This window comes from Alnus glutinosa, chromosome 11 (assembly GCF_958979055.1).
Source record: "Alnus glutinosa chromosome 11, dhAlnGlut1.1, whole genome shotgun sequence".
Taxonomy (NCBI): domain Eukaryota; kingdom Viridiplantae; phylum Streptophyta; class Magnoliopsida; order Fagales; family Betulaceae; genus Alnus; species Alnus glutinosa.
In genome coordinates, this window is record NC_084896.1 from 2,701,888 (window position 1) to 2,720,224 (window position 18,337).

The window sequence follows — 18,337 nt, forward strand, 5'->3', positions numbered from 1 at the left end:
CTCATTTAATTCAGTAGACAGAGTGGTTATTCGTTGTTAGTTGTTAGATGTATTAAGTGACAAATTAATTCTCATTTAATTCACACAGCATAGTTTGGTTGACAAATATCCTTTGAAGCGAATGAAATGGATAGTATATATTTTATAGTCAAAATTTAAAATTAATTAATACATCTAATAGTGATAATGATGTTACATTATTTAAATTTTTTTAAAAATGTCTCAATATTAGCGTAATGTATCCCATTATATATAGGATCCGGCTACTATGCTGTAGAAAAAAGTACCGCATATCTGCTGTACTTTTTTCTACGGCTGAGATTGATACAGGAAAGTAAGAGTGTAACTATGGTAGAAAATGCCACAGCCTACTCTTTAATTCTCCTTTATTGCCCTTTGTAGAACAGGTATGACCAAAGTGCCCTCGACCCACCTCTTTCCCAAGCTCGAACACCAAAGTTCTTCGCCTGACCTCTTCACCGGATCGCCATGAATAAAACAAACAGAAAAATTTGGTAAAAGAGACGGCAGTAGAAAAACCAAATTCTTAGAGGAAAAAAATTAAAGGTGCAACTTCATCAGATATAGAACCCCAGCTAGCCGAAAATATTACATGCATGTCAGTATTTGGGACTTACTACAGGGGATGAGCTGTGCAGGTTGATGAACGTGAAGGATGCAAATTTGCTTTCCACTAGAATTCTGTAAAGCCCACAACAGGATTAATCTGCACTCTTTCACTTCTTTTCCCACAGCAACGTATACCATATCCTCAATCATGGGAGTGGGCTCGGGAAAGGGTTGCAGAGGAGTGTGCCAGCGTGGACTTCCCGAAGGAGGTATCGTCGGAGACGGAGTTGGAGGATATTGGTAAGGGGCTGGGGCTGGGGCTGGCTGAGGAGTGTGCCGGCGTGGCCTTCTCGGAGCGGGTATCGCCGGAGACGGAGTTGGAAGATATTGGTAATGTTGCGGCAGCCTCTGCGGAAGGGTCGCAGAGTCGGTGTTCCGATCATGGCGATCTCCGGCGGAGATGTCAGGCGAAGGACTTTGGGGTTTGGTTCGAGCTGCTGGGGAAAGAGGTGGGTTGAGGGCATTTTGGTCATACTCATTCTGTAACGCCCCCAAACCGCTAAGGGTTAGGTTTGTCCATTTTCATACATCAAACTGCAAAGATTCGTAAGGTCTGCCAACAACCTAGCTAATATGCTGAATTTAATAACAAAAATAATAAAGATTTTAAAACTCAGAGCTTTAATAAATGTGGAAACAGTTATTTCAAAATGAACAACTATGTTTGATTCAATAATTGAAAATCTAAAGAAAAACTAAATTTATTGTGCAAATGCACTTATGAAGGTAACTGAGATGCAATGTCCTAATGCTAGCCTAGATCCCATCCCGGCCGCCTAGGTCTCTCTGCTCATAACCTGAAAACAAAACAAAATAAGGGGTGAGCGAAAAATGCTCAGTAAGGTAACCCTCAACCATAAAACGGTTGAATTAACTTCATTTTCTTTAAAACAATTATTAAAATATACTTGAAATTTAAATTTCTAGAATACAATAAAAAAAAAATTCGGCATTTTACTTAACACATAAAATTACTGCTTGATAAATTAATTTCTCATATGTAGGGCCCATGCACACTATTACGCCCTGTGTACTAGGGTTGCGCGGTCTACTGCGACCTCAGGCAGGTAAACTGTGACCACAGGCCCTGCCCCGTCAACTAATTAATTGAAGTGCACTTAGCATGACATAGGGATGGATCCGCTCTCTCTAAGTCTCTGGGCGGTTGCGCTTCCATCCAAGCAACGGTACCGAGCTTCAACTCTGTAAATCTCTGTGAATATCTCTGGGGCCAAAATAATAATCTTCTCCACACACACGTGCCTCAACGATCCACCCTCAATGACACAATACTGTCCGCTTTTGGCTCCCCATACCAGACTTCCCAGGAGGTCACCCATCCTGGGATTACTCTCGCAGCGGCTCGCTTAACTGCGAAGTTCTGATAGGTTCATGACCATCACGGCTTTAAAACACGTTGTGTCATAAATGGTGCATTTATACATATAAGCATATCCTCATTCCCAGGCGATGTGGGACGTCACAATCACCCCATCTTTGGACCCAGCGTCCCCGTTGGCGTCCCTCATTAGGCTTGTGCACGCTCCCACCATCTCAGGCTGGGCAATGGCTCTGATACTATTTGTAACGATCCACCCCCAATGACACAATACTGTCCGCTTTTGGCTCCCCATACCAGACTTCCCAGGAGGTCACCCATCCTGGGATTACTCTCGCAGCGGCTCGCTTAACTGCGGAGTTCTGATAGGTTCATGACCATCACGGCTTTAAAACGCGTTGTGTCATAAATGGTGCATTTATACATATAAGCATATCCTCATTCCCAGGCGATGTGGGACGTCACACATTCAGCAAAGGGAAATAAAGAAGAGGTTAAATGGTAGGCCTTTTAGCATTTTCTACTATAGTTAGACTCTTACTTCTTTTCTACCGCATAGTAGCCGGATATATATATATATATATATATATATATATATATATATATATATATATGCAGGAACTTTAAATAAATATTTAATAAAAAGCTTTACCTCCGTTGTTGTGGAACTTCATTAATGCGTTTTGTACGTAGTCGTAGCTTGATTAATTGTCTGAGCCGGTGGCTGAAAAAGAAAGGAATGTGGAATATTCAGGAGTAGGCTGGAAGTGATCAACTCTGTCACAAGAAGAGTCCTATTCTGGTATCATTCTTCTTCTACCGTTTTTCTGCAAGTTAGAGAGGGATGGGTACCACGAAGACTAAGCCATGGCTCTTAATTATTTGTTCTGCTTCTAATCCTGTCTTGTTACACAGCATGCTTCTCCATAGCTGGTAATACCCTTTCAGCAGGTCAGTCTCTTTCTTTTTCAAAGAACGAGATCATATTATCCCAAGGTGGCACTTTTGAGCTCGGCTTCTTCACCCCAGGCTCTTCAGTAAAAATCCACCTGGGCATATGGTATAAATGGTTTGTTCCGAAGGAAGTTGTTTGGGTAGCAAATAGACAGGGCCGCCCTGCCAGCTTAGGCGAATTAGGCGGTTGCCTAAGGCTCCCAATAAAAAATATTAATAATTTTTTTTATATATAAAAAAAAAAGGAACTTTAATTGTTATCAATACACTTTAATAAGGCTCTAAAATATGGTAAAAAACTAAAAATAAAATTAATAAGGCCCCAAAATCTGGTAAAAATAAAATTAATAAGGCCCCAATTATCAAATATCAATGAAGATGCAAAGTCTCATTAAACAAAAATAGAAAAAAGACATAATTAAATAGATTGTCTTGTCTGTCCCAACTCCCAAGTTCCAATTACAAAAAAAAAATTAAATGCTAAGAGTGAAAGAAGATGGAAAGTCTTTTTGAAGATGGGAAGTCTCATTAAAAAATAATACTTAATTAAGTCCACTATATGCCCAACGTTCATTTTTTTTTTTTTTTTTTTTTTTTTAAGTTACATCCAACGTTCCTATTAGAGTCTATATAAGTTTCTTTTTTTATTATTATTTCAAGTTCTCTATTCAAGTCGATCTTATTCGAATTTAAATTTCTCTCTTCTTCTTCATTCTCATTATTTCCCTATAAGTTAAAATCATTCCATATCTACTCAGTGATAAAAAAGAAAAAGGGTTAGTTACCAAAAAGAATCAATCAATCAATTGCATTAACTTTTTTATTTGATTTTAGGAAATATTTTTACACTAATGACTAATTTGTCTTTCCTTGTGCAGGTTAAAAGTGTTAGATAATCCTACCATAAAGATTAAAGAGAATTCAATCTTTGACAAATCAAGTTTTATTGTTCTATTTTTTAATTTATTTTATTATATATATATATATATATATATATATAATTTTTTTGTACATAAATCATGTTTATTTAATTTGTAATTACTTTTAGTTATAGATGTCTACTAGAAAATATGCTTCTGAATATGAAAAACTTTAAAAAAAAAAAAAAAAAAAAAAAAAAAAAAAAAAGTAGAAAAATTAATTGAATCTCAAAAAGGATCTTTAAATAAATTTGTTATTAGCAATAAACAAAATATAAATGATAATTTAGTTGAAAAGCACATAAATGAACAAGAAATTCATGAAAAAGAGTTAGAAGATAATGAAATAATACAACAAAAATATGACATTAAAAATAATGATAGTGACATTCAATTATGTAATATAACAGCTCTTGGTGAAGAAGTTCAGGAAAATTTAGAAGAAAATAAAAATATTGATAATATATCTAATTCTATTGTTACAAATATTTATGACCCATGTCAATGAAAAAATATTGATGTAAAATTAAGAGATTTATTAGTAGAAAATGGTCCAATAAGAGACAACAATATAAACTTTCCTAAAGATGAAAACTCTAGACATTTTTCTAGTACATTTTATATACAAAAATTATCAAATGGGGAGAAGCATGATAGAAAATGGCTAGTCTATTCAAAAGATCTAGATAGAATATATATTTTTTTGTTGCAAGTTGTTTAATTCAAAATCTAGTATAAATCAACTAGCCGATCGATGAAGGAACTAATGACTGGAAAAATCTTAGTGCTAAGCTTAAAAGTCATGAAACAACCAATGAACATATTACTAACATGAATGCTTGGGTTGATTTAGAAATGTGATTGTCAAAAAATAAAGCAATTGATAAAAACATCCAAGAACAAATTAACAAGGAGAAAGATCATTGGAAAAAAATATTATTGATAATTATTGTTGTAGTAAAGAATCTTGGTAAAAATAATTTGGCATTTAGAGGAAATAATGAAAAGATTTACCAAGAAAATAATGAAAATTTTTAAAGTCTAATTGAAATGATAGCAAAATTTGATCCAATAATGCAAGAACATATTCGGCGTATTAAAGATGGTGAAATTCATAATCATTATCTTGGACATAAAATCCAAAATGAATTGATACATTTGTTAGCAACTGAAATTAAAAATAATATTATTAAAAAAATTAAAGATGCAAAATATTTTTCAATTATGCTTGATTGTACCACTGATGCAAGTCATCAATAACAAATGTCTCTCATACTAAGATGTGTTGATATTTCAACAAATACAATCAAAATAGATGAACATTTTATAGAATTTATAAAAGTAGATGATACTACTGGAAAAGGTCTTTTTAATGAAATTATAGACGTAATTAAAAATCTTGAACTGAATATTAATGATATACGAGGACAAGGATACGATAATGGGTCTAACATGAAAGAAAAAGAACGAGTGGTAAAAAAAAGACTTCTTGTTATTAATTCTAAAGCGTTTTACACACCATGTGGTTGTTATAGTCTTAACCTTGTAATAAGTGATATGACAAATTCTTGTCCTAAAGCTATAACTTTTTTTGGAATTGTACAACGTATATATTCTTTGTTTCCTTCATCTACAAAAAGATAGAAAATTTTACAAGATAATGTATCGGGTTTAACTCTTAAGCCTCTCTCACAAACATGTTGAGAAAGTCGGATTGAAAGCATTAAAGCCATAAAATTTCAAACCCCACAAATTATAGTTGCTTTTTGTAATTAGCAAAAACAAGTAAAGATTCTATAACAAAAAGTGAAGCTAATTGTTTAGCAACCTATAAGATTGAAAGTTTTAAATTCTTATGAAGCATGACTATTTGGTATGATATAGTATTTGCCGTTAATACTGTTAGTAAAAATTTACAATCAAAAGACATGCATAATATTGATGTTGCTATAGATCATTTAAATGTCTTATTTCTTATTTTAAAAATTATAGAGAAAATGAATTTACATCTGTTATGATTTTATCTAAAGAGATTGCAACTAAAATGGAAATAGAATATGTATTTCATGAAAAACGTATAATTTGAAGAAGAGTAATGATTCACTACCACCTAAATTTACAACTTTTTACCACCTTATCTATGTGGCAAGGTGGAAGAAACAGTTTGATGAGATTGCCAATGACAAGGCAACATAATCTGCTGAAGAATCTTTTATAATTGATTATTTATTATATATAGTAGATCAAGCCATTTCTTCAATTCAAAATAGGTTTGAACAATTTCAGATATATGAAAATAAATGAAAGAAAATAAATGTTGTAGAACCAATTTGATGCAGGGCACAAGGCACGAGCTATAGATTACACCAACCCATGGTCTTGTCGTTGCGTTGCGTGATTGAAAGCTTAATCATTATTGGACTTTTTATTAGTTTGTATTTTTGTTACAGAGAAATTTTAGTACCGCTTCACGTGATCGGTTTAAATTATAAGTTATTTTTTGTGGTATAAAAAATAAAATTGTAAAGTTTTTGTGATAGGCAAAAATTACAAATTACAAATTACTTTTTTAAGTTGTTTTTTTGTCCACAAATTGAACAAAAATCGTTAATTTGCCATGTCAGTCTAATAAAAATGCACGCGTGTCTTTCTCAATAATATATATATATATATATATATATATATATATATATATATATATATATATATATATATATATTAAAAATTAAAACTTCAAATTTTTTTATTTTTTATTTTTTTCCTGTTTGCTTGGTAGGTGCATTGCTTAAAATAAGATAACTTCTTCGTCAAGTGGTAGAACCAGCCACTAGTGGATCTTGCCATCAGTATCACTTAATGAGCATTCACGTCCAACTACCTAATTTGTTGAAAAAGTTATTATAGGAAGCCAGAATGCTACAATGACTCTTTTTAGCTATGCATCTGCCTGCCGAGTTTGATACAAAATTTGAGAGAAAATATTACTAACATGGATCTCTTGTTACTTTTGTAATCGTATCTTTAAAATTTATGAAGTAATAATTTAGTGTGTTTATCTTTCAATTTCTTTTAATTTTTATCCATTCATTAGGATTTTTCAATATTAAATCCTGTCAAAATTTTTAAAATATTTTTTTTTTAAATAAAAAAAAATTATATATATATATATATATATATATATATATATATATATATATGAAAGATTCAGGTATGTATATTTTTGAAAATTTCATTAAATCCTTACCAACAACTAAATCCTTGCAATTTTTTTTCCCTAAAAAAAAGACAAGTATTTTAGGAATTTTGACACCCCTCCATTAGGATTTAATGGAAAATTCTAACCGATGATTAAAATTGAAAAAAATAATAATAATTAAAAGATTGATATACTAAATTGACAACTTTTAAAGTTTAAAAGTATGATTACAAAAGTGATGAAATACCATGAGTGGTAATTGAAGTTTTTTCAAAATTTGGAGATCCTAAACAATGCTCTCCTCATTTGGGGAGCACTATTTACTAACTAATGTTAAAACAACATTAAAACAATTAAAAAATAAATAAAAATCAGCGAATACGATTATTTAATTAGCTTAATAACTTGTAAATTATTTACTAAATGTGCCGACAAACATAAGCAATGTCTGATTCTGAAGCAAACAACCGAAAATCGATGAAGGTGTTAAATCTTATGCACTTAATTTTTGTGCGTGTCTTCTGGTTACTATAATGCATGAAACGAAAGCAAGAGAATTAGAAACCATTAACATACGCGCACTCTCCGCACTCTATATTTAAAAAAAGTTTAATATAATTATCAATGTAAAACAGAATCTTATTTAACATGATGATCACTTTCTTTTATTAGTCTTGGTACGTATTTTGTTGAATTAAATTTTGGAAAAACATTTTAATTACTTGAATATATATATATATATATATATATAGTAAAAGTGGATAGCTCCAGAAATAAGTACTTTGAAAAAAGTGAGTTTTTAACACTGAAAAAACTTTTTTCTTTTTTTTTTTTAACTAAAATAAAGAGTAAATTTGAACAGTCGGATGTGGTCAAATGCTATGATAATGATTCGACAATTTGCAGAGAGTCAATTCACTCTAATGCAATATTCTTAATCTAACATTAAAGGAAAACCATGTCAGATACAAGGAGACAAAGTGTTCAACTTTGATCAGCGCCATGCTTAGACCCATTCAAGCTTCTGAAAAAGAATTCTCATTTAATTCGGTCAACAGAGTGATTATTCGTTGTTAGTTGTTAGATGTATTAAGCAACAAATTAATTGTCATTTAATTCACACACATATTTTGGTTGACAAATATCCTTTGAAGCGAATTAAATAGATAGTATATATTTTATAGTCAAAATTTAAAGTTAAATAAAATAAATAATATATATTTTCTAATCAGAATTTAAAATTAATATATTTAACAGTGATATTAATGTTACATTATTTAAATTTTTTAAAAAATGTCTCGATATTAGGGTAATGTGTACCATTATATATTCAGTAACTTTAATAAATATTCAATAAAAAGCTTTACCTCCGTTGTTGTGGAACTCCATTAATGCGTTATGTACGTACTCGTAGCTTGGTTAATTGTCTGAGCCGGTGGCTGAAAAAGAAAGGAATGTGGAATATTCAGGAGTAGGCTGGAAGTGATCAACTCTGTCACAAGAAGAGTCCAAGTTTTCTTGTTCACTCATTCATATTCTGGCATCATTCTTCTTCTACCATTTTTCTAGCTCCAAGTTAGAGAGGGATGGGTACCACGAAGACTAAGCCATGGCTCTTATTTGTTCTGCTTCTAATCCTGTCTTGTTGCACAGCATGCTTCTCCATAGCTGGTAATACCCTTTCAGCAGGTCAGTCTCTTTCTTTTTCAAAGAACGAGACCATATTATCTCAAGGTGGCACTTTTGAGCTCGGTTTCTTCACTCCAGGCTCTCCAGTAAAAATCTACCTGGGCATATGGTATAAAAGTTTTGTTCCGAGGGAAGTTGTTTGGGTAGCAAATAGAGAAAACCCTTTGTCTGACCCAAGACTTCACCTCTCAGAAGATGGCAATCTACTCCTGTTTGAGGGTTCCTCCAAGATCCCATTTTGGTCGACAAATTTAACATTTCGCGGGTCAAATATAACTGAAGCAGTACTTCGTCATGATGGGAATTTTGTTTTGAGAAACAGGTCGAACACGCCTTCTATATTTTGGGAGAGTTTCGACCATCCAACCGATACATGGCTGCCAGGTGCAAAGCTTGGGGTCGATAAGCACATTTCATGGAAAAATTCAGAGGATCCAGCACCTGGTGTATTCTCGTTGGGGTTAGACCCAAATGGAAGCAATCAGTATTTCTTAGAGTGGAACAGATCCCAAAACTATTGGAGTTCTGGAGTTTGGGACGGAAAAATTTTCAGCTTAATTCCTGAAATGAACGCATTTGTTCCTATCTTCAACTACACTTTTGTGCCAAGTAAAAATGGAAGTGATGGATATGTAACTTATTCTCTTCAAAACCCTTCTTACCTTTCTAAATATCGGGTTGACTACAGAGGACAGTGGAGGCTACGAGTGTGGATGTCTGGCCCTTGGGAATGGAGTTCATTTTGGACTGGACCGAGGTATCTATCTGATGTCTTTGCTTTGTGTGGTGCGTTTGGCGTGGTACAGTACCCTGAGAATTACTCAACCCCTTGTCAGTGTCTAAAAGGTTTCGAACCATTTTCGATGAACTACACCAGACTAAACGATTGGCGAGGTGGCTGCGTGAGGAAATCCCCTTTGCAATGTGAGAAGAATAATACGTATGCTAATGGAAAAAAAGATTGGTTCCTGAAAATGCCAAACATGCTATTGCCTGTTTATTCGAGAGCATATTCGGCCGTGAATGCCAGTAGATGTGAATTGGCTTGCACGGAGAATTGTTCTTGCACTGCTTATGCTTATAATAGGAGTGGGTGTATGATATGGGATGGAGCTCTTTTCAACTTACAGCAACGCGAGATTGGGCAAGATATCCATCTCAAACTTGCTGCTGATGAGTATCTGGATCCAAGTACGAAAGGTAAGATGAGTGAAATGAAAAGTATGTTTAATTAGGGTTGAGCTAATAGTGATTCTTGTCATTTTAATCAGGCAAAAACTGGAGAGTATGGGTAGCTGTGCTGGTCCCTGCAACAGGGCTTATCTTATGCCTCGTCATTGGTTTTTCAACCAAAGGAAAGCTCAAATGCATAGGTAAGTGTAACCGTTCTAACCGTACATAGAAATCACTATCAATCAAAAAAGAGTAATATTACTTTTTACATTCATTTTATACCGACTATTAATTAGTTCTTAGGACGTCACTTAACACGCTTTCCTAATGGCCCAACAATGAAAATCTGTTTGTATTATTGGTTGGTGAAGATAGTGTTTCAGGCTCTTGATCGAAACTATCTGAACCTAGTTTTTGGGGGTCCTCCTACAAACTTAACCATGTCTCCGGGAAGGAGCTTTGCAGTTATTTGGTCATTTCACTGAAATGAGAATGATTTACTATATTATTAGTACTTACTTGCGGAAATGACTAAAAAAACTTACTTACCTTGGATACTGGCCTTGCTCATTGGGGTTGAACTTTGGTGAACCTAATTAATGATGTCACCTCAGTTGCTTATCTTGGACCAACCACTGGATTTAATTCCATGTACGTATCCAATTCTTATCATTCTATATCAAACAGGAGAGAAGGCCTCAAGCAATAATCTACTCTCATTTGATTTTGATACTGAACTCCATGCGAAGGATGCTGAGTTACCACTATTTAGTTATGAAAGCGTATCAGCTGCAACTAATAAATTTTCAGATTTGAATAAGCTTGGAGAAGGAGGTTTTGGACCTGTTTATAAGGTACACTACATTTTTCTAATGAATCTGCTTTGAACATTATTGAGAAAACCGACATTAATGGTAAACTGTCATGAATTGTGAAAGTTTAAGGAGCTTATCATTCTCCTTCGTAGGGGAAATTACTCAGAGGGCGAGAAATTGCAGTGAAGATGCTTTCAAAAAGATCTGGGCAGGGAATCGAGGAGTTCAAAAATGAGACAATATTAATTGCAAAACTCCAACATAGAAATCTTGTCAGAATCTTAGGTTGTTGTATTGAGCGAAATGAAAAGATATTAATATATGAGTACATGTTCAATCAAAGTTTGGATTTCTACCTTTTTGGTAAGTGCGCATATTTATGTATATATGTGTATATATTTTCCTCTAATATGTTTCTAGGTTCTTAAGTACTAATTTTCTTAGTTGTACTATTTAAACAGATCAAACAAAGAAAAACATGTTAGATTGGGGGACACGCATACACATTATTGAAGGAATTGCACAAGGAATTCTTTATCTTCATCAATATTCAAGGTTACGGATCATACATAGAGATCTTAAGCCCAGCAACATTCTCTTGGATAGTGAAATGAATCCAAAAATATCAGATTTTGGGATGGCTCGAATAGTTGGAGACAATGAAACGCCAACAAACACACGTCGAATTGTCGGAACTTAGTAAGTATGCAATCTATTTCACATCTAATATCTCCAAAGAAAACGATTGGAGTACTACAACTTTTATTACAATATTTTTACAATATGATGTGATAGTTCACAATTGGTAAAATAACTAAAAGTGTATTGTTGACAAATCAATCACTAACAAATTTTTTGCTTAATCATTTTACCAATTATAGACTGTCACATCAAGTTTGTAAGGGACTTGTAGTAAAAGTTATACTACTCCTAACAGCACTATATTTGCAATTCTCAGCTAAATTCGCTGAACAAGCTACTAATAGTCATTTCCTAAATTTTGAAATGCAGTGGCTATATGTCTCCTGAATATGCTATGGATGGTTTGTACTCGATAAAGTCAGATGTGTTTAGCTTTGGAGTATTGGTACTTGAAATTGTGAGTGGCAAGAAGAACACTGGCTTCTATAACAGCGAGTCACTCAATCTTCTTAGATACGTATGTAGTTTCTATACTGTCCTGAATTCTTTTTGTTTTATATTAATCTTATAGATTAAAATGCTATTAGTTTTTTTTAATTAAATTTAGTCTGATTTGAAATGTAACTAGGCTTGGGAGCTATGGATAGATGATCGAAGTTTGGAGTTGATGGAGCCAACAATAGGATATCCTTCTTCTACTTCTGTTCTATTGAGATTCATTAACATTGGCCTTCTTTGTGTCCAAGAAAGCCCGACTGATCGACCTACCATGCCTGATGTAGTCTCAATGATTAGCAATGAATATGTTCCTCTACCTACACCCAAGCAACCTGCTTTTACCAGAGGCCGGAATGTGATTGACACAAATTCAACAAATGACAGTACTACAGAAAATGGCTCAAAAAATAGCGTAACTATTTCAACAATGGAAGCGCGATGACTGATTCCTATATCAAAGAAACAAAATGTTGTAAAACTAATATTTTTGGCTGATTTGTATGCACGTTGATATGCTACATACTTGTCTCTAAATGTTGTCTTTGTTCCCTCGTATTTTAGTTTCGTTACCAATAATACTATCCAGATAGAATTTATAAGTTTTTATGTACTACCCACATTAGTTAACACTAGTCTATAATGTCTTTAAAAGATTATCACTAACAATTTCCTTCCCCTCCGGCCCTCAGTAAACTAATTGGATACCAACAATGGGTGAAATCCCAAATCTTTGGCTCGTTCCTCTTCATGTTTATTCTTTTAAAAGGTAGGTTTTTAACAATTAATTCAAGCACACGTCTACTCAATATTTTAGACCCAGACTATGAGTAATTTGAACTACACATCAAAACTATACTTGTGAACCTAACATTGTAACTAAAACTACGTCTTCTCGAATATTTTGAACCATATCTTCAAATTGCGATATACATAACATTGTAACTATAACTACATGTCCGCCACCACGTCAACAATCAGTGTTTTGTTCTCTGATTTTTTTTGCTTTTTCTAGTTTTTTTGGGGCTGTTAAAGCTACCTCCACCATAGGCTTCGTTTTGACCCTCATCGGTGTCTTCTTTTCTGCAATGGTTTATCTTTGGATATGCTACTGTAGTTGTTTCTTTGTTGGGCTACTGATTGGGTTATTGAACCTTTTGAGGTTTATGGCCGTTCTTGCACCAAACCGCCTTAATTTGCGACCACTTTTTTTAGTCTTCGTACCAAAAATATATAGGGCCGCATCATTTATTTGATACATTTCATTTTAATTTATGTTTACTACCACTGATGAGGTGAATTTGGGGCTTTATAAAGAAATATACGGGGTTGTCCAACCGTATATTTTTATTTGTTGTAATTGCTTTGTTGATATACTTACAAAAAAAAAAAAAAAAAAAAAAAAGAAAAAAGAAAGAAAGATGTTACAAGTGAGCCCCACCCCCAAATATGGGATGGTAGAAAACCCGATGCAGTCAATATTTTGGGAATTTTTTATTTTTTATTTTTTATTTTATTTTTAATGGAGGGAACCACGTTTAAATTAGGGAATACAACGACAATGCTTCCCTTTGTGCTCACAAAAAAAAAAAAAAAATGATATTAATAATCCTCATGTGGACTCTAGTGTGTCACAAATTTTAAGTAAAATTCATTATTAAAAATCGGCTTGCAAATGAAGAATGTGAGCTTATATGATTAAGATTGTACTTAACAATTAATGTGTGACGTCACTTAAGATCGTAACATTTTATCACCGTACCTTTCGAAATTCGATATCCATAGCAGCTCATTCGATATCCATAGCGGCTTACTCTATCAACACTGACTCAGTGATAGTCATTTCTGTTTTAGCACTTTCACTCATTCAACTATATTCAATGGCTTAATATTACGCATATACATAACATGAAGAAATTGTAATTCAGCCTATAATTAAGTTGCCCTTGTGAATCAAACTTGTAACAAATTATAACAAATCTGAGGTAAAATTCATCCTTAAGATTGTAATTATCCAACGTGAAACACTCGTGGAATCTTAGCATAATGAAAGTCTTCCGATAAGTTTCTGTCAAAGACAAAGGACAGAAAGTGTTCGCCTTTTGTTTCTTTTTTTCCTATTCGAAAGGGGAAAGGAGAAAGGTGAAAGAGAGTGTTCGACTTTAATCAGCATCAATCAGCATTCAGCACTGTGCTTAGATAAGTTTCCGAGAAGGATTATCGACCATTAGTCAAGGCAACAAGCTGGGAGCAAGCTTTCTGATAAGAAAAGTCCAGCTTTTCTTGCTCTCATTCATATCAAGCATCATTATTCCTCTAGCTATCTGCAGCGCTGCCGGTTAGAGAGAGATGGTTACCTATACGAGTAAGCCATGGCTCTTCTTTGTTCTGCTTCTTGTCCTGTCATACTACAGAGCATGCTTCTCCATTGCAGGAGATACCCTTTCAACAGGTCAGCCTCTTTCAGTGAGAAAAACCATAGTATCTGAAGGTGACAATTTTGTGCTCGGTTTCTTCAGACCAGGTACTTCTTCAAAAATATACCTGGGCATATGGTATAATGAATTTGACGTCAAAGATGTTGTTTGGGTAGCAAATAGGGAGAACCCTTTGTCTGAGGCATCTTCATCAAGACTTGAACTCTCAGAAGATGGCAATCTAGTCCTGCTTGAAGGTTCCTCCAAGATACCATTTTGGTCGACAAATTTGCCACATCCCCTGAAAAACTCAACTGAAGCAGTACTTCGCGATGATGGAAATTTTGTTTTAAGAGATAGTTCCAACCAGTCTACTATCTTTTGGGAGAGTTTCGACCATCCAACCGATACATGGCTTCCAGGTGGAAAGCTTGGAATCGATAAGATTACTGGAAAATCGAAGCGGCTTATTTCATGAAAAAATTCAAAAGATCCTGCACCTGGTGTGTTCTCGTTTGGGTTAGACTGGGATAGAAGCAGTCAACTTATCTTGGAGTGGAACAGATCCCAAAGTATTGGAGCTCTGGATTTTGGACTGGAAAATATTTCAGCTTATTTCCTGAGATTGGGAACAATAAAATCTTCAACTTCATTTTTGTGTCAAATGAAAATGAAAGTTACTTTACTTACTCTGTTTCTAATAGCTCATTCAGATTTAAATTTATCATGAACTCTTCAGGAGAGATCCAGCAACTGGCGTGGTTGGCTGGCCCTTTGGTTTGGAATTTACTTTTGTCTCAACCGACACAACTTTCTGATGTCTTTTCTTTGTGTGGTGCGTTTGGCGTGTACCATGAGAGTTCCCCAAACCCCTGTGAGTGTCTAGAATTTTTCGGACCATTTTCGATTGAAGACACCAGACTAGATGATTGGTCAGGTGGTTGTGTGAGGAAAGACCCTCTAAAGTGTAGCAATAGTACTTATGCTAACGGCAAAAAAGATGAGTTCATGCAAATAAAGAACATGAGATTGCCTGTAAATGCCAAAGAATATATGACAGTGAGTCGATGGTATTGTGAAGTGGTTTGCTTGAGTAATTGTTCTTGCACAGCTTATGCTTATAATGGCAGCGTGTGTATGATGTGGGAAGGAGCTCTTTTGAACTTACAGCAACTCTCATATGATGGCGGACAACATATCTATGTCAAAATTGCCGCTTATCAGCATCAGAGTACCAAAGGCAGGATAAAAAAAAAAAATGAAATCTACATAAATTTATGTTATCTGAATACTTAAAATTCTCGACTATGGTTGAGCTAATATTGATTCTTGTCATCATAATCAGGTACAAATTGAAAGCATGGGTGATTATAGCCGTGCTGGTCTCTGCAACAGGGCTTGTCTTATGCCTCTCCTCCATTTGTTTTTCAAGAAGGAGAAACCTCAAACGCAAAGGTAAGTGAAACGGGAATGAATTACAATACTTTTTTATATTTATCTGCGAAAATGACTGAAGAAACTTATCTCACTACAAAAAACTTATCTGCCTTTGTGATTGAACTTTGATGAACGTAAGGCTGTCACCTGCTTAATTGATTTTGTCAGAACAAGCTCTGGAATTTCCGCCAAAGTGACAAAGTCTTATCATTGTCTATGAAACAGGAGAGGATGCCTCAGGCAATGATCTACTGTTATTTGATTTCAATACTGAACTTCATGCAATTAATGATGGAACAAACACTAAAGAGAATCTGAAGAAAATAGGGGAGAAGGATGTTGAGTTGCCACTATTCAGTTACGAGAGTGTATCAGCTGCAACTAATAATTTCTCAGCTATGAATAAGCTTGGAGAAGGAGGTTTTGGACCTGTTTACAAGGTGCGTTTCATTTTCGTAATGAATGTGCTTTGAACACTATTAAGAAAACCGACATTAATGGTCAACCTTCATGAAAAGTTTAAAAAGCTTACGGTTCTCCTTTATAGGGGAAATTACTTAGGGGGCAGGAAATTGCAGTAAAAATGCTTTCAAAAAGATCTGGACAAGGGCTCGAGGAGTTCAGAAATGAGACAGTACTAATTGCAAAACTCCAACACAGAAATCTTGTCAAACTCTTGGGTTGTTGTATCGAGCGAGATGAGAAGATATTAATATACGAATACATGGCCAATAAAAGTTTGGATTTCTACCTTTTTGGTGTGTGCATGTTTCGTCATCTTGCTACTCTTTTCTTTCTTTTTTTTGTCCATGCATATACTTCGAACTTCTAAAAAAATTCTAGCTTTTTTAGTATTAATTTTCTGAGTTGTGTTGTTTAAACAAATCCAATCAAGAAAAAGATGTTAGATTGGGATACACGCATACGCATTATTGAACGAGTTGCTCAAGGGCTTCTTTATCTTCATCAACATTCAAGACCACGAATCATACATAGAGATCTGAAACCTAGTAATATTCTCTTGGATAGTGAAATGAATCCAAAAATATCAGATTTTGGCTTGGCTCGAATAGTTGGAGGCAATGAAACACAAGCAAACACACATTGAATTGTTGGAACTTAGTAATTATGCAATCTATTTCACATCTAATATTTGCAAAGGAAGCTGTAGTGCCCTTAACAACACTCTATTTACAATTCTCAGCCAAATTCATTGATCAAGCTACTAATAGAGTCGTTTACTAAACTTTGGAATGTAATAGTTACATGTCTCCTGAATATGCTATGGAGGGTCTATACTCGATAAAGTCTGATGTCTTTAGCTTTGGAGTACTGCTACTCGAGATCGTGAGTGGCAAAAAGAATACTGGCTTCAACAAGAACAAGTCACTCAATCTTCTTATATATGTGTGTGTTGCTTTTATACCTCCTCAAGTTCTTTATGCTTTAGAGTGGTCTTTTAAATCGAAATACTTTGTTTTTTTTAGTAAAATTTACAATAATTTAAAATAATAGGCTTGGCAGTTGTGGAGAGATGATCGAAGTTTGGAGTTGATGGATTCGACAATAGGGTGTCCTTCTTCCACTTCTATTATGTTGAGATTCATTAACATTGGCCTTCTTTGTGTTCAAGAAAGCCCCGCGGATCGACCTACTATGCCAGACCTACTCTCATTTATTAGCAACGAACTTTCACCTCTACCTACACCCAAGCAACCTGCATTTGCCACCATCTATAATATGATGGACACAAATTCAACAACTGCCAGGGAAGGGAGTTGCACATTAAACAACATCACTATTTCAACAATGGAAGCTCGATGAATGCTGTAGAACAGACGTTTCTATCTGATATAGTGATATGTGTGGACATGATCAATATGCTTCATACTAGTTACAAAGCGAAATACTCAAGTAGGCCTAAGGTCTGCTAAGAATCAGTTGGAGGCAGCGAAGGCCAAGCTGGTGGCCGGGAGCCAAGCTTGAGGCCCTGGATAAGCTTTGGGTTGAGTCAATTTTTCTTTCATACACTTTTAGTCTTTGTGGTGTTAGAATCATTCTCAGCTGTGTAAGGAACAATATTTGTGATAATACTCGTTGAAATATATTTTGGAATTTGTCTTGTGTAATTTTTTGCTTGTCATAAGCTTCCGTTAGAAAGAGTATTGGGTAAATGAATCCGAGGGGCTTGTGCTCCCTCATAGTGCTTCTGAGCTGTTAGGTTTAATGTTGGCTTATTTAGCGTCTAAAACAAACTGGTGTTAAGTTTAATTTGGCTAGAGTTAGTTGGTACTTACGTTGGAATTCAAAATCTTGATCATTATTGAAGAACTGAGAAGGTCAGTCAGAGTCTCAGTCGGTGATCGTCCAAACAAGAGTCTTTACAAAGGGGTAGTTTGTTGGGGAACAAGCCATGTTTTGTTTATAAAAGTTTTATAAGTAATTTTTAATCTTCTATAGTAGATCGGTTTCGTAAGTTTAGCTACCCTTAAGTGGTTTTACTTTTAGTGAGTTCTTCAACAAGTTTCCACTTCGTCACCACTCCTTGTGTTTGATTGGTTTATGCTTTTAGAGAAATGATCTATACACATCTGCTTCACAACTTCTCCACAACACGCCAACGTGGCAGT

General features: G+C 34.5%; 2 protein-coding genes and 1 pseudogene across 2 annotated transcripts; 2 read left to right on the forward strand and 1 right to left on the reverse strand.

Annotated features, from left to right (window-relative positions):
• Positions 1–253: 253 nt before the first annotated feature.
• LOC133882049 (CDPK-related kinase 6-like) lies at positions 254–8,043 on the reverse strand. Its single transcript, XM_062321147.1, has 3 exons — positions 7,984–8,043; positions 639–1,110; positions 254–474 (listed from the first exon to the last, which is right to left on the reverse strand). The coding sequence occupies exons 1-3, from the start codon at positions 8,041–8,043 to the stop codon at positions 347–349; spliced, it is 660 nt and encodes a 219-aa protein (XP_062177131.1). The 3' UTR covers positions 254–346.
• Positions 8,044–8,625: 582 nt separating this feature from the next.
• On the forward strand, positions 8,626–12,298 carry LOC133882050 (receptor-like serine/threonine-protein kinase SD1-8). Its single transcript, XM_062321148.1, has 7 exons — positions 8,626–9,928; positions 10,000–10,101; positions 10,589–10,755; positions 10,869–11,079; positions 11,178–11,415; positions 11,728–11,875; positions 11,987–12,298. The coding sequence occupies exons 1-7, from the start codon at positions 8,626–8,628 to the stop codon at positions 12,296–12,298; spliced, it is 2,481 nt and encodes an 826-aa protein (XP_062177132.1).
• A 1,730-nt stretch (positions 12,299–14,028) lies between these two features.
• Positions 14,029–17,822, forward strand: LOC133882053 (G-type lectin S-receptor-like serine/threonine-protein kinase At4g03230; annotated as a pseudogene).
• Positions 17,823–18,337: the final 515 nt, after the last annotated feature.

Coding starts and splice junctions, on each gene's coding strand:
- LOC133882049 (XM_062321147.1), bottom strand. CDS start 8,043: ATGGCGCTGATCAAAGTTGAACACTTTGTCTCCTTGTATCTGACATGG. Junction 1,111..7,983: donor TGACATGGTTTTCCTTTAAT/GTTAGATTAAGA, acceptor GGGGCGTTACAG/AATGAGTATGACCAAAATGC. Junction 475..638: donor TGCACAGCTCATCCCCTGTA/GTAAGTCCCAAA, acceptor GATCCGGTGAAG/AGGTCAGGCGAAGAACTTTG.
- LOC133882050 (XM_062321148.1), top strand. CDS start 8,626: ATGGGTACCACGAAGACTAAGCCATGGCTCTTATTTGTTCTGCTTCTA. Junction 11,416..11,727: donor CGTCGAATTGTCGGAACTTA/GTAAGTATGCAA, acceptor TTTGAAATGCAG/TGGCTATATGTCTCCTGAAT. Junction 11,876..11,986: donor CACTCAATCTTCTTAGATAC/GTATGTAGTTTC, acceptor AAATGTAACTAG/GCTTGGGAGCTATGGATAGA.